The sequence below is a fragment of the Asparagus officinalis genome, chromosome 10, assembly GCF_001876935.1.
Source record: "Asparagus officinalis chromosome 10, Aspof.V1, whole genome shotgun sequence".
Classification (NCBI taxonomy): domain Eukaryota; kingdom Viridiplantae; phylum Streptophyta; class Magnoliopsida; order Asparagales; family Asparagaceae; genus Asparagus; species Asparagus officinalis.
Window position 1 is genome coordinate 32,432,537 of NC_033803.1, and position 17,257 is coordinate 32,449,793.

At 41.7% G+C, this 17,257-nt stretch overlaps 1 protein-coding gene across 1 annotated transcript; it reads right to left on the minus strand.

Moving 5' to 3' along the window:
• On the minus strand, positions 15,862 to 16,631 carry LOC109826199. The gene is made up of 2 exons (XM_020393199.1): positions 16,537 to 16,631; positions 15,862 to 16,460 (listed from the first exon to the last, which is right to left on the minus strand). The coding sequence occupies exons 1-2, from the start codon at positions 16,601 to 16,603 to the stop codon at positions 16,126 to 16,128; spliced, it is 402 nt and encodes a 133-aa protein (XP_020248788.1). The 5' UTR covers positions 16,604 to 16,631; the 3' UTR covers positions 15,862 to 16,125.

Sequence of the window (17,257 nt, forward strand, 5' to 3'; positions counted from 1 at the left end):
GAAATAAATATTTGAACACAGATATACAGTTTCTGAAAATCTGCTGACATACACGATTTTGTAAAATCAATTGGGCATAGTAAATCAACTCCAAAAATAGTAAAATTTTGAGAAAAGTTTCTAAACATGTAGATAAACATGTCAAAGAAAGAATTTATTAAATATCACTTCCCATTTATGAAAACTCATCTGTTTTGTAAAACATGCACGAACATGCACGAACGAAAAACATGATTTTGTAAATTCCATTAAACATAACAATTCAATTCCAAACTTGATGAAACTTTGCGAAATGTTTATAAACATGAAAACAAACATGTTAGAAAAAGAATTTCTCAAATTGAATTTCTATTTGTGAAAACTCATGTATTTTGCAAGTGTGTCCAAAGCATGAAAACTCAAAACCATGCATGTATATATATAACTATATATATACATAGAAACCAAATACGTGTATGTATATGATATTGAGCTTAAGGTACTTAACACACATAATATAAAATCTAAACTAGATTAACCAAGCTTGATCTTGATCTTCATTGTAGCTCAACTTGGTACACATGCGGATGAAGCTTGAACTTGATCTTTAACTTGAATTGTACGTTGCTTCAACCACTATTCCGCCAACCTCCATTGGATATCATCGTTGAAGCTCTATTCCATCCATCCTCCAACATGTTGTTTGCCTAGAATAAATGCGAAAACACAAACACTAGACAAACAACATTAGAAGTAAATTGTTTGTTAAACATCATCAAAACAAGAAGGCCAATAGTTTTCGGTCGACTGAAAATGTACATCAGTCGACTGATGATCTCAACAGAAGAAAAACTGACAGTTTCAGAGAGCTGGAATTTTGTGTATCAAGTTTTGTAAAATCAATTAAAAATAGTAAATCAAATCCAAAAATCAAGAAATTTTGAGATAAGGTTCTAGACATGTAGATAAACATGTTAGAAAAGAATTTATAAAATATCATTTCCCAATTAAGAGAAATAAATATTTGAACACATATATTATAGTTTCTAAAAACTACTGAAACATCCGACTTTGTAAAATCAATTTGACATAGTAAATCAACTCCAAAATTCATGAAATTTTGAGGGGAGTTTCTAAACATGTATATAAACATGTTAGAGAATTAAATTTTGAGGGGAGTTTCTAAACATGAAATTTTGTAAATATCACTTCTCATTTAAGAGAATTAAATTATTTTGTAAACTGGTCAAAAACTAAAAATCTGGAAACAGTACAAAAACTAGTCGTTATGAGCTTATCAGTCGACTGGTCAGTCGACCGATGACCTCATCAGTCGACTGATCAGTCGACTGAAAAGAAACATAGGTTTTTTGATGATTCTAGGTATTTTCATCAGTCGACTGATAAATTCCATCAGTCGATTGATAACACTGTATCAGCCTGATTGAAACAAAAAATCTGATTTTTGAAGTGCCTTTAAAAATAGCAAATAAATCCAAAAAAATGTAAAACTTTAGAAAATCATTGTAAACATGTAAATGAACATGTTACAAAAGGAATTTTTAGAATTGCACTTCTCAATAGTGAAAACTCATTATTTTTCAAAATAGTCCAAAAACATGAAACCTAAACATACATGTTTTTGACAAAAGACTTAAACACTATTTTGAAACATTGTAAATTATTATATAGACTTGATAAGATGTTGTTAAGTCTATAAACCAAAAACTCAAATATGTATATATAACTATATATATATAAAACTAAAATGTGTATGTGTGTATATGATATTGAGCTTAAAGTACTAACACACATAATATAAAAACCTAAACTAAATTACCCAAGCTATCTAGATCTTCGATGAAGCTCAACTTGGTACACTTGCAGATGAATCTTGAACTTAGATTTTCAACTTGAATTACAATGCTTCATACCACAATTCTGCCAACCTCCATTGGATATGATCGTAAATGTGCAATTTCATCCATCCTCCAACACGTTGTTTGTCTACAATAAATAAGAAAACACAAATACTAGACAACAATATTAGTGATAAATTGTTTGTTAAACATCATAAAAACAAAGAGGCCAACATGCTATACTTGACATACATTAATGGTGTATCATTCACCTTAGCTTTTTCACGTGTTTGCAGTATTTTCTAAAATAACTTTTGTAACTCCTCGCAATTATTCACATGAACTTGCAAAAGCGATAGAAAATTGCATCTATTTCTAGAATTCATAGGCTCGTTATGTTGATGAAGAGTTAATCCTTAAAGTAAAAGGTACCAAACAGAATCAATTGATGCATTCGATCAAATCTTCTATTCAATTTGAGCCTGACTTGATTGCCTTGAAATTGTGTTGTCAATGTGTTAGTCTCGTTTTAATAAGTTCTCACCACTTTACCACTGCTAGATTATGCGAGTGGCCCTCCAATAAAGCATTCAATTTCTTTCTTGATTCTTCCGGTTTCTAAATCCTTTCGTAGTAAACGCATTCCCACATAATTGTTCATTCTGATCTTTAAAAAGATAACAATATAAAAAAATGATGCATCTTTTTTTACTATGTACTCCAACCAATTTAGATAGTTGTCAAACCAAGTTGGATTAAATCATATGAATTTTTTAGTGAGAAGTGTTTGAGAAAATTTTCGCAAACAAGGTTGAAAAGTACCTTTTTGCAAATATTCCCTTTATATGCGGCTGTGGAACTGAATTTGTTGGATTTTTCTTTAGTTCATCTCTATGTGCAGCTATTTAAGTAATGATTTAGAAGTCATAGAAGTTCTTGGATGGTTTGGAAGAGGTTGAGCAACACCTTCTCCTGTACTCGAATTATGATTTAATGTTGATTTTTCTTATCAGGAGCTTGTCCATATGAGCAACACCTTCTCCTGTACTCGAATTATGATTTAATGTTGATTTTTCTTATCAGGAGCTTGTCCATATCTATGACAAAGTATAAAAGACACGAATTATGATTTAATGTTGATTTTTCTTATCAGGAGCTTGTCCATATCTATGACAAAGTATAAAAGACACTTATTGTAAAATTGCTCAAAATAATCTAGATGAAATCTGAAGCTATTGAATAGAGTACAAACTAAATTTAATAAATAGAGGCAACGAATTTGTAATGGATAATTTATCTATTTCAAATTTAAAATTCGAATACGAACATAGAAATAAGACATACGGGACTCACGATCCGGTATTCTCTAATCTGTTTTCTCATAAAAAAATCAAACCATGAGGAACTCTAATTTTTTGAGCCACTCCTCTTTTCTTCACATGCGTGTTGTTGGGACCAGCCACCATTCTTTTATTATTTATAAACAATAAATTAAAGTTCCAATATCTAGGTAAACTCACCAGACTCATTATGTGATCCCTATGTAGGCATCAAAAATTGCCTATAGGTCTCCACGAACGGCTCAGTGTTAAAGAGCGACGATGAACGTCACTATCCGATCCACAGGAGTCCAATTGACGTCGACGAACGATTGAAGTGAATCGACGAGCTACGTGAGCTGATAGGATTTCGGAACAACGAAGACCCGGACCAATCGGGAACCCGGCGATGTTCACAAAAAGGACAATGCCCTTCATGTCTCGATCACTCTACAGATAATCCAACCACCAGAGCGGATCGAACTCTTCGTCAGGCATCCAACGCACCCAGAATCACTCAAATCCGAGTCCGGACGAAGAATCTACAGGGAAAACTACTGAATCAACTCAAACGGAGTCTCGGGAGGTCGAAACACCCGGGGGTGTCTAGGAAAAGCCTAGACACCCCAGGGGTGTCTAGGCCCCCCTACATGCCCCATTCACCTATAAATAGCCCCCCTTTGGGCCTTGATTGAGAGGAGGATTTTTGGAGAGCCTTGGCGAAGCCCTGCTGCAGTGAAGAGTGGTCGTGCGCTTCAACAAGGAGAGGAGAGGTCTGGACGACAACACGTGTGATGAAGATCTGATGAAGAATTCCCTGAATCTGCTCGATCACTCTCACTTGCAGCAGCGGCTTCGCCTCTTTTTTTTTCAAAATTCCAGCATCTGCAAAAAGTGAGGTCAATGGCTCACTATTTATAGGTCCAAGAGGGGTGTAGGGTGTCTAGGAAAAGCCTAGGACACCCCTAGGGTGTCTCCACAATTCGAGACACCTCTGGGGTGTCTCCGAATTTGCGAGATACCTTTTGGGTGTCTCCGAATTCTGGAGACACTCTGGGCTGTCTCCGAATTCTGGAGACGACCTCTGGGGTGTCTCATATTTTGCGAGACACTTCTGGGTGTCTCGAATTTTGGAGACACCTTTGGGGTGTATCCACATTTCTGGAACACTCTGGCGTGTTGTCTCCACATTTTGGAGACACCTCCTTGGTGTCTCCGAATTTTGGGACACCTTTGGTAGTCTCCGAACTGGAACACCTCGGGGTGTCTCGGCAATTCTGGAGGACACCTCTGGTGGGTCCTGAAATCAGGACGCTCCGTTTGAAGGTGCAGTTTGTCGCTTCCGCCGTAAATCTTCGTCGAACTCGGATTTTTACGTTATTCGACAGCTGCGTTAGGAGCGACAAGCAGTTCATTCCGCTCTGGTGGTCTTTGGAATTTTCTGCTAGAGTGATCGAGGCATGACGGGGGCATTGTCCTTTTTGTGAACACACCGGATTCCTGATTGGCCCGCGGGTCCGTTGTCCGAAATGCCTATCGCTCACGTGCTCGTCATTCACGTCAATCTGTTCGGTTCGGAGTCAATGGACTCCTGTGGATCGCGATAGTGACGTTCATCCGCTCTTAACACTGCACGCCGATTCGTGGAGACCTATAGGCAATTTTTGATGCCTACATAGGGATTCACATAATGAGTCTGCGTGCTGCTGTTTACTAATATTGGAACTAATTTATGTTATAAATAATAAAAAGAATGTGGCTGGTCCCAACCAACACGCATTAAGAAAAGAGATGGCCCCTCAAAAAAAATTAGATCCTCATTCGTTTTGATTTTTTATGAGAAAACAAGATTAGAGAATACCGGATCGTGAGTCCGTATTATGTTATATTTCTATGTATCGTATTAGAATTTAAATTTGAAATAATAATATTATCATTACAAATTCGTTCTCTATTTATTAAATTTAGTTTGTACTCTATCAATAGCTTCAGATGTCATTCTATGATTATTTGTCGAGCAGATTTTACAATAAGTGTCTTTTAACTTGTCATATGATATGACAAAAGCTCGCTGATAAGAAAAAATCAACATAAATCATAATTCCGAGACGGAGAAGCGTGTTGGCTCAACACTCTTCCAAACCATCAAGGAACTTCTATGACTTCTAAATCATTAACTTAAATAGCTGCATCATAGAGTATGAACTAAAGAAAACATCCAACAAATTCAGTTCCACAGCGACCATATAAAGGGATCATTTGCAAAAAAGGTACTTTGGCAACCTTGTTTGCGAAAATTTTCTCAAACACTTCTCACTAAAAATTCAGTATGAATTTATAATCCAACTTGGTTTGACAACATCTAAATCTGGTTGGAGTACATAGTAAAAAAAAGACTGCATCATTATATTGTTGATCTTTTAAAGATCAGATCATCGAAGCAATTATGTGGGATCGCTTTACTCGAAAGATTTACGAAACCGGAAGAATCAAGAAAGAAATGAATGCTTATTGGATGGGCCACTCGCATAATCTATCAGTGGTTAAAGTGGTGATGCAACTATTTTAAAACGAGCAACACGATTGACAACACAAGTTCAAGGAATCAGTCAGCTCAATTGGAATAGAAGATTTTGATCGAATGCATCAATGCATCTTTTGGTACTTTTACTTAAGGATAACTCTTCATCAACATAACGAGCCTGATGAATTCTAGAAATAGATTGCAGATTTTTCTATCGCTTTTGCAAGTTCATGTGAATCAATTTGCGAGGAGCTACAAACAGTATTTGTAGAAAATACGTGCAAACACGTGAAAAGCTAAGGTGAGAGAACACCATTAATGTATGTCAAGTATCAGCATGTTGGCCCTCTTTGTTATGAGTTTAACAAACGAATTATCATAAATTGTTGTCTAGTATTTGTCGTTTTCTTAATTATTGTAGACAAACAACGTGTTGCGAGGAGGATGAACATTGCACATTTACGATTCATATCCAATGGAGCTTAGGCCTGAATTGTGGTTAGGAAGATTGTAATTCAAGTTGAAAAATCTAAGTTCAAGATTCATCTGCAAGTGTACCAAGATTGAGCTGTCATCGAATCTAGATAGCTTAGGGTAATTTAGTTTAGGTTTTTATATTATGTGTGTTATTACTTTAAGCTCAAATATCATATTACACAGCATACACATTTTGTTTTATATTATATATATTATATATACATATTTGAGTTTTGTTATAGATTAACAAATCTTATCAAGTCTATATAATAATTAGCAATGGTTCAAAATAGGTTTAAAGTGTCTTGTCAAAAACAGTCATTAGTTTAGGTTTCATTTTTTTGGACATTTGAAAATAATGAGTTTTCACTATTGACAAGTCCAATTTCTAAAAATTCCTTTGTAAACATGTTATTTACATGTTATACAATGATTTTCTAAAGTTTTACATTTTTTATGGATCTTATTTGACCTATTTTTAAAGGCCACTTCAAAAATATCAGCATTTTTGTTTCAATCGCTGATACCAGTGTTATCAATCTACTGATGGATTATCAGTCGACTGGATAAAAATACATAGAATCATCAAAAAACCTATGTTTCTGTTCATCGAGTCCTGATCAGTCGACTGATGAGGTCATCGGTCGATCCTGAGCCAGTCGAGCTGAATGTCATAACGACTAGTTTTTAGTACTGTTTCCAGATTTAGTTTTGACCAGTTTACAAAATATTAAATTCTCTTAAATGAGATAGGGATATTTACAAAATTCATGTTTAGAAGCTCCCTCAAATTAATTCTTTAACATGTTGATATACATGTTAGAAACTCCCCTCAAAATTCAATGAATTTTGGAGTTGATTTAAACTATGTCAAATTGATGTTTACAAATTATCGGATGTTTCAGTAGTTTTTAATAACATAATATATGTGTTCAAATATTATTTCTTTAATTGGAACATGATATTTTATAAATTCTTTTCTTAACATGTTTATCTAATGTCTAGAACCCTTATCCTCAAAATTTCTTGATTCTTGGCATTGATGACTATTTTTAATTATTGTACAAAACTTGATACACAAAATTCCAGCTCTCTGAAACTGTCAGCTTTTTACTTCTGTTGAGTTTCATCAGGTCGACTGATGTACATTTTCAGTCCGACCGAAAACTATTGGCCCTTCTTGTTTGATGATGTTTAACAAACAATTTACTTCTAAGTTGTGTCTTTGTCGAGTGTTTGTGTTTTCGCACTTTATTCTAGCAAACACATGTTGGGAGGCATGGATGGAATAGAGCTCAACGAGTATCCAATGGAGTTGCGGACAATAGTGGTTGACGCAACGTACAATAGGGGTTAAGCATCAAGATCTCTCTCTCGGACTCACGATCCGGTATTCTCTAATCTTGTTTTCTCATAAAAAATCAAAACGAATGAGGATCTAATTTTTTTTGAGGGGCCATCTCTTTTCTTAATGCGTGTTGGTTGGGACCAGCCACATTCTTTTTATTATTTATAACATAAATTAGTTCCAATATTAGTAAACAGCAGCACGCAGACTCATTATGTGAATCCCTATGTAGGCATCAAAAATTGCCTATAGGTCTCCACGAATCGGCGTGCAGTGTTAAGAGCGGATGAACGTCACTATCGCGATCCACAGGAGTCCATTGACTCCGAACCGAACAGATTGACGTGAATGACGAGCACGTGAGCGATAGGCATTTCGGACAACGGACCCGCGGGCCAATCAGGAATCCGGTGTGTTCACAAAAAGGACAATGCCCCCGTCATGCCTCGATCACTCTAGCAGAAAATTCCAAAGACCACCAGAGCGGAATGAACTGCTTGTCGCTCCTAACGCAGCTGTCGAATAACGTAAAAATCCGAGTTCGACGAAGATTTACGGCGGAAGCGACAAACTGCACCTTCAAACGGAGCGTCCTGATTTCAGGACCCACCAGAGGTGTCCTCCAGAATTGCCGAGACACCCCGAGGTGTTCCAGTTCGGAGACTACCAAAGGTGTCCCAAAATTCGGAGACACCAAGGAGGTGTCTCCAAAATGTGGAGACAACACGCCAGAGTGTTCCAGAAATGTGGATACACCCCAAAGGTGTCTCCAAAATTCGAGACACCCAGAAGTGTCTCGCAAAATATGAGACACCCCAGAGGTCGTCTCCAGAATTCGGAGACAGCCCAGAGTGTCTCCAGAATTCGGAGACACCCAAAAGGTATCTCGCAAATTCGGAGACACCCCAGAGGTGTCTCGAATTGTGGAGACACCCTAGGGGTGTCCTAGGCTTTTCCTAGACACCCTACACCCCTCTTGGACCTATAAATAGTGAGCCATTGACCTCACTTTTTGCAGATGCTGGAATTTTGAAAAAAAAAGAGGCGAAGCCGCTGCTGCAAGTGAGAGTGATCGAGCAGATTCAGGGAATTCTTCATCAGATCTTCATCACACGTGTTGTCGTCCTAGTATTAGCCTTTAGCGTTAATACTAAGAAGAGCTAATACCTCGCTTTAGCCGAGGTATACGCTTATAGCTTCTAGATCTCACGCGGATCGACGAAGCTCTGTCCGATTTTTCTGGATCAGAAGTTCCTAGATCCCCTCGCGGATTGACGAAGCTCTGTCCGATTGATCCGGACCAGATCTGATTGCCAGGTAGTCCACGGATATCAACGTCCCCGTCACAGGCCAAAGACCCACGCAAGCAAGATACCGCAAAACAGGATCTTGTGTTTATTTTCGAAAAGTTGTAATTTTTATTCTTTGTTATTTGAATTCATTTGTAACGATTGAAGTTTAATGAAATCAATGATGAAGGCAACTTTTTCCGAAAACAAGCTGGCACAATCTTTTTTTATTTTCATTGTAACGACTAAAGTTGTAATGAATACAGCAATGAATACAACAACTTTTGATGCAAACAAGCTGGCGACCACAGTGAGAGCCAACGACATCGCTACCGACGCCGTCGTGACGCAACCGGCATTCAAGATCCGGGTGAATGAAGAGATCGAATACGAGTTCGATCAGCAGAAGTTCGAAGAGTACCTCTCTTCCTCCTCCTCCAGATCCGCCTCTCCAAGCAGGCGCAGGAAGGCATCCTCCTCCAGAGTCGTTCGCGGGCCCCTCGGCTCAAAGACCCAAGATCCCTTAGCCATCGCTGCACTCGCACCACGTGGCGTCTCCGCGTCGCAGAACACGCCAAAGACGGCGTCAACACCTTGCTCGTCAGATGGCCAAGGCTTTGGAGCCTATGGACGGGGTCCGTTACAACGAAAGTCTCAAATCGAGACAGCGCCTGGAGCAACAACGGTACGTGACTAACTCCTCCTTCAAAGCAGAAACGAACGAATGGGTTCGTGTCGCAAGGACTCGCTCGACCCTCGAAGAGCAAATCAAGAAGCGCCGCGCATTGCTTGCGCATGCCCGAGCTCTCCTACAAAAACCGGAGGAGATGCAGAAAGAAGAGGCGGTCAAGACCCCGTCAAAGCTCAAGCAGGTATGGATGCTGAAGGCGAAACCAACGCCTAAGACAGGAGTTGAAGATGTTGCTGCCCAATCTTCACCAAAGCCAAATCCCGTTCGCCTTGCCCCCGCACCTCCGGTGGAGTTAGGTATGAACACGAATCTTTCAACACCCAGAGTCCCTTTGAAGGGTCGCCTCGGTCCCTTACCGGAGAATCGAGGTAAAGTACCTATCAAAGAGCGATTGGGTCCGTTGAAAGGTCCCCAAATGATAAACCCAACTGGGGGTTGTTCTAGATTCCCCCAGGAGAATATCAAAGGGAAAACCCCTATTTCCGACCGCATCGGGTTGTGTGTCGAAATTCAAGAGCCCGTTAAGTTTTTACGCTCCCAAAAGCGTAGACTGGAACGAGAGACTCTTGAGAACGCTAATAAAGCGTCATATTCGTCTGATGATGATAATATTGTACTTGGAAAATCATGCCAACACTCTATAGGTTGCTCCAGTTATCAAACTGATGAGTTGTACTATAGAGCTGGGGGTGCGAATAAGTCTTGGAAGCGAAACGCACGAGACACGGAGCCCCACTGTCCGTGTGCCAACATCATCAAGGCGGTGCTCTCAGAATGCTGTTGCTCCGAAGCCCCAAGGAGAGTTTCGGTGTTCAAGAGAATCTCCACCGGAACGTCTGAGACTAAGCCTAGGCACTTCCAGCGAAGAAGAAGGATAGTCAAAGACGGAGAATTCCCGAAGGTCACCATCAACATGGCCAGCAAAGGAGCATCGACAGGGGACAATCCCGAGTCGATCCCGCTAGTGCCCTGGTATTTAACCCATCTGCAGTCCGGAACCATTACACGAGGGACTTATAGTAGGGTTCGGACGAGATTACCATCAGAAGACGAAGGTGCTCTGCGATTGCATCGGACAACACGGTATCTAGCGAGGGACAACCCCGCGAGGTACTCATGATAAGCGCCGAACAAGTAAACAAGATGCTTGAAGACGCCCTAGCTCGGCAGAAAGAAGCTTTCAAATTCGAGATGGAGATGGCCATGCAGCAGATGAGAGAGATGCATGACCAGCAAATCGCGGCTCTGACAAGTCACCAGGGAGAACCCACTCGACACCATAATCAGAATCAAGATGAGAATGAACGGGAAGGGAATAATGTCAACCTAACTATTCCTCCTGTCAACAACGACAACGGAGTTGGTCCTGTAGATGATAATGCAAAAGAGGACCACGTTACCTCTCCCCAAAGCCACTCGAAGACAGGTACAAGTGAGGACAAGAAGATGAAGGACTTGGAGAGCAAAATCAACGCGTTGATGAACGCTCAAGAGGTGAAAAGGTCCGGCATACCATGTCCATATCCAAGGGAGTGGGAATCAATTCCATATCCGGCAAAGTTCAATTTAATCAACTTTACGCCGTTTGATGGAAAGGGTTCCCCTACCCAACATTTAATATATTTCAAGTCTCACTTAGGAATAATCTCCGGCAATGAACCCTTGATGGTACGGTCATTCGTTGGCACTCTTCGCGGAGCGGCCTTCGATTGGTATCGTCGCCTCAAGCCGGGGAGCATCAGCAGTTGGGACGACATGGAGGACATGTTTCTGACGAACTTCTTCGACGACGACACTGAGGTCTCAATCAGCACTCTGTTTGAGGAGAAGCAGAAGAATGGTGAGACAGTCGAAAACTTTGTGAAGAGATTCCGGAATAAGGCAATGAATTGCAGGGATCCGGTCAGCGAAGATTTCATCCTCGAGACCTGTCACAACAATCTCTCCTTGGACATCCTCGAAGCTATGGGAATGGCGCCACCAAAGACCTGGAAAGACCTGAAGGTGCGAGGAGAACGAGCCGAACGATTCCTCAAAAGGAAGAAGACGGAACGGAGTCAAATAGCTAATAACGCTCCACAACCAAACTTTGCCCCTAAGGGAAGAGGAAAAGCACATGCAAATACCGTGAATGCAAATCAGACGTTCGAGGTGCAAGCGCAGCCACAACAGCAGCAGCAAAAGGCGCCTCAACAACCAAGGTGGCAACAACAGACCCCGAAGCCAAAAGCCTCGGAGCCGAAGTTCCCGAAAGTTTATTCGTTCAGAGAGGATGAAGTTCCCGGTATCTTCAAGTACCTCATTGAGAATAACAAGATCAAATTGCCTCCAATCCAGGATCAGAAAGATGCCAAGAGAGTCAATGATCCAAAATACTGCACATTTCATAGAGCGGTGCACCACCCTACCAAGGTATGCTATGCCCTTAAGGACAAGATCCAAGCTCTAATCGATGTCGGGGTCATCACAATGAAGCAGCCGAAGGAGAAGAGAGTGGGAGCAAATGCAGTATCGATTAGCTTCGGTTCTGTTCCCTTAAACTGGTTCCAACATGAACCAGTAATAAATGCAGCTGTGAAGACGGTGAACGATGATCCTCACAAGCAGCGCCAGAAAGGACTTGTGCCACACACAGCCCCTAATGGTGAGATTCTTTGGGTCCATCCAGATTTGATTGAAGATTTACAATGGACTGGAACCTCTTCCAAGAAAAAGTCAAAAGGAAAAGGTAAGTCTTGTTATGGAGTTTCTGCTATTCCAGGGGAAGATGACGAAGCAATGCCTGCTTTCTCATTTCCCGACAATGAGCATGGGAATGAGTATGGTCGACTGGATGGGTTGGAGATGATCACAACTATCCCCGCACTCGCTGAGAGGACCCAACAGGAGCCCCTGCAACAAGATGTCCAAAACCCGAGGCAGTCTCGATTCAATCAGCAGATTGGAAGAGATAAACCGGGAGATTCAAACATTTCATACCACTTCGATGTTATGACTCAATTGGCTAACATCCCAGTAAAAGTGACTCTACACGAGTTATCACGTCTCTCTAAAAACACTAGGGATGCGTTCAACATTACTCCTGACCAGCTCACTCAAATAGTTCAAGAAGCATTAATCAAGCAGAAAGAAGAATTTGAGGGTAAGATGGAATTGGCTATGCGACAAATAAGAGAGTTGCAAGCTGAAAGGTGTAAATTTCCTAAATCGGATCATCAAGCTGGGTCTAGCTGTTGCGTTACCCCAATCACGCCTACTCCAGATAGGACAAATAACAATGGTCCAAATTTGAATATGGTTGTCAAGACTGATTCACCCCTCGATAACACTGGGGGTGGTACGACCAGATCCTTCAATGACACTGGGGGTGGCCCAATTCCTACTTCTCGACATCATTTAAAGAAAAATGAAAGTGAAGGCGAGAAGCAGAAAGAAGTTGAGTCTGTCACCACCTCGACTAGACGCTATCCTAAAAGAAAGAGGGTCGAGGAAAGCCAATCAGAGTTCGTACCCAGGTTCGCTGCTGATCAAGCGTCACAACGACAGTCGTGGAAGCGATCGCCACAACAGTCAATTCAGATAAAACGATACTCTTTCGAGGATGATGAGGTTCCAGCCATCCTCAAGTACCTCCTAAAAAGCGACAAAATCAAGCTCCCACCTATTAAAAGCAAGGAGGAAGCCAATGAGAGTTCAGACCCAAATTATTGTGAATACCACAGGAAGATCCTTCATCCCACCAAGGCCTGCTTTGCTTTAAAGAAAAGCATCCAGACCTTAGTTGAAGCCGGCGTCTCAACGGCTCGCTGCTGATCAAACGTCACAACGACAGTCGTGGGAGCGATCGCCACAACAGTCACTTCAGATGCAACGATACTCTTTCAAGGATGATGAGGTTCCAGCCATCCTCAAGTACCTCCTAAAAAACGACAAAATTAAGCTCCCACCTATTAAAAGCCAGGAGGAAGCCAGCGGGAGTTCAGACCCAAAATATTGTGAATACTACAGGAGGATCCATCATCCCACCAAGACTTGTATCACTCTCAAGAATACAATACAGGCCTTAGTTGAAGCCGGCGTCTCAACGGCGGAACAAACTGAATGAGAATGACCACCACACTCCGACAAGTATACGAGTATAAACTGCTTCTTTCAAAACTCCAACGGGTATATGAGTATAAACTGTTTCCTTTGTATCTAATGGGAAGTTCCTGGAGAACATCATACGTGATATTCTTAAGGATAACCCGATATCAATTGCTTATTGAATCAGTCTCTTGAAGTTTTGATGATTCTCAGTAAATTTGAACCCAAATGGGAAGGACCATTTATAGTGGAGACAGTCTACTCGAGTGGCGCATATCGCCTTGTCACCAAAGACGGTGACCGGCTTATGATGCCGATAAACGGCAAATTTTTGAAAAGGTACTATCCTTAGTATCTTCAGGATAACCAATGCATCGGGAAGTTCCCGGAAGAATACCACATGGGAATTCTTAGGGATAACCCAGTCATTGTGGAATTGATAAATAAGAAATCTACGTCCGGACTCTGAATGTCAGAATGTTTGTTCTTATTTTTTCAAAAATTCTCTAACTCTTATGAGTTATTTTTGTGAGATGGGATCTAATCCTCTGATAGGTTGATCTTTCCTCACCAAACCATCCGCTGATCAAATCAAACGACAGTGGGTCCACCAACATTTTCATCTGCCCGTCATTGGCATTTCTCAGATAGGTCCTAAATGCCTAGCATTAAAGTCTCCCTTTGAGTGTTAATACGAGTTGGCACTTTTTTTGCTATCCGTATTCCACTTTCTTTGCTTTCTGGTCAAACCTATAAAAGTTAGGGCCAAAGCCAAAATCCCCTCTCGATTCCTCCAATGAACGAGAGGTCCACTTTCAAATCGAGTGATCAAACCTTCCGATAGTTAGGGTCATCTCAAACTCCAGTCTGGTCAAACCTATAAAAGTTAGGGCCAAAGCCAAATTCCTCTCTCGATTCCTTCCATGAACGAGAAGTCCACTTGGAACAGTCAAACCTATAAAAGTTAGGATTGTTTCCGATCCTCTAGTGAACGAGAGGTCCACTTTCAAATCGAGTGATCAAACCTTCCGACAGTTAGGGTCATCTCAAACTCCTGCTTGGTCAAACCTTCCTACAGTTAGGACCAAAACCAAAATCCCCTCTCGATTCCTCTAGTGAACGAGAGGTCCACTTTCAAATCGAGTGACCAATCCTATAAAAGTTAGGGTCGTTCGAATCTTTCCGATTCTCGGAGTGGAGATCTCACTCTTAGTTTCATCCTGCAGGATTCTGGGGGTGGAGATCCCACCTCGAGTTTCCTTTCCGCCTGAAGATAGAATATAAAATTCTTCCTCTTCAGCACCGGGAGATAGAATATAAAATTCTTCCTCTCCCGTGTCCTTTCCAGCTAAAGATAGAATATAAAATTCTTTCTCTTTGGCACCAGGAGATAGAATATAATATTCTTCCTCTCCTGTTTCCTTTCCAGTTAAAGATAGAATATAAAATTCTTCCTCTTCAGCACCGGGAGATAGAATATAAAATTCTTCCTCTCCCGTTTCTCAATCTGTCTTTGCTTTTAGAAAAGACACGATTCTCAACTTCTAATCCGGGCACTCGATGCACGGGGAATTTTATCCCGAAGCCTGAGTAGGGATAAGTCAACGCCTAACACGCGTTGCCGGGTAGTCTATTCCCGTGAGAAAGACGAAGCCTATGTATTCAAAATCATAGCACAAAGCCTCAGAGAGTTTACTCTCTTAGCACAACGTTACATGTGAGACGGGTTTAATAATTCACATGCTAGTCCGATTTCAAACGGTAATCGGTAAAGACATATCAAACCCGTTGAAGGCTGGGGGTTTGCCAAAAACCCCAAAGTCAACGCCTAACACGCGTTGCCGGGTAGTCTATTCCCGTGAGAAAGACGAAGCCTATGTATCCAAAATCATAGCACAAAGCCTCAGAGAGTTTACTCTCTTAGCACAACGTTACATGTGAGACGGGTTTAATAATTCACATGCTAGTCCGATTTCAAACGGTAATCGGTAAAGACATATCAAACCCGTTGAGGGCTGGGGGTTTGCCAAAAATCCCATAAATCTGTCATTCAGAATAAACACAAAAAAATCATAAAAGAAGCAAATGCGGGATTTCTACTGAAAAGATCAGAAGTCAAAGCATACAACAAGAAGCTCGTTAGCCCGAAGGCAGCTGGCGGCTGAGAATATGAGACTTTAAGCTAAAAAGTCTATCTACATAACTCCGCTCAAGTCCCGCCTCCAGATCAGCTCGGGCAGATTCCTCAGAACTGCTTAAAATCTCCGCAGCTTCACTCTTCAGCTTCATCAGTCTCTCCTGGGTGGATCCGAGCTCCTTGAGTACCTGTTCACGAGAACGCTCTAGTCCAGCCAGGTCACCTACAATAAGAGCAGTGGATTCCTCAATGCACTTCAAGGCCTCTTTCAACCTAATCGTTTCCTCGCGATTCGAGTCCAAAGAGCGGAGTAGCTCAGCTCTCTCTGTATCTTTCCTCGCCACGTTAGCCATTAGTTGCGCAATGGAGCTCTCGTGTGACTGAAGCGCGCACCCGATGGAAGATTTCAGGTCACGTCACTGTGCCATCCTAAGCTCCAACTGAGAGGACACGAAAGAAGAAGCCCCGGTAACCTCCAACTCCTTCAACTCTCGTATCTCCGACTCCAGGGCGGCGAAATCAGCAGTAAAGGAATCGGCCAACTCCGGGTATCCTTCTTCCCTCATCATCATCATGTGGCGAGAAAAGGAACGCCTGAACTGATCGAAGCCGCCTCCTCTATGAAGAAGTTTCTCGATCAGGCCGTTATAAAAGGCAGTGAAGAAGCTGAGGTCCGTACGAAAAGCCTCTCTGTCAGGATGAGTATCGACCAGAAGGGCGCGGACGCGCTCGTATAGGGAAGATCGAGATTCTACAAGCAACAACATAGAAGTTCAGCGGGTTATTGAATACGATAAGGAAATTCAAAAGGCGAGTTCTGAGCATACCAACGCCAACGGACGTCCCCTCAGGTTGAGGTCCGACAGGCTCTGAGACAGTGGCAGAAGTAGTCATAGAGGGTATATCAACCCCTGCAGGCGGATTGCTCACACCACTCGGCAAGGGCGGGGAGGCACCACTTCTATGCAGGCTTTCAGCCCTGGGAACTGTAGTAGTATCAGGCCCAACGGCCGGTCCTATAGTTACACTCCTATATTAGCCAAATGGAAATTTGGACAAATAAGGAGAATCGGGACAAGAAGATCGTATGCATACCTGCAATCCCCCCGTCCTCAGATGCAGCCGGAATGCCAAGAGTCATAAGAGTATCGGCCCAAGCGGCTGGTCCTATGGTGGCACCCTCTTATTAGTCAAAATGAAAATTTAGACAAATAAAGAGGATTGGGATGATAAGGTCATCTGCATACCTGTAGGTCCATCATCCGTAGGTATCTGGGGAATGCCAGGAGTCATAAGAGAATCAGTCCCGGTGGCTGGTCCTATGATTGCACTCATATATTAGGCAAAAGCCAGATAAACATGGAGAAGTACGATAACCCTAAATCGTATGTGTACCTGCGAACCCGTCACTCCGAGGCAAGCTGGATATGCCAGGGATCGATATCGGGCTAATCCCAATGGTTGGCGCTGCAATATTAATCCTTCATCAGTCAGATAAAAGATCAAGCAAAAGGAAGGGAACCAGATATATACCGGTGGATGAATCAT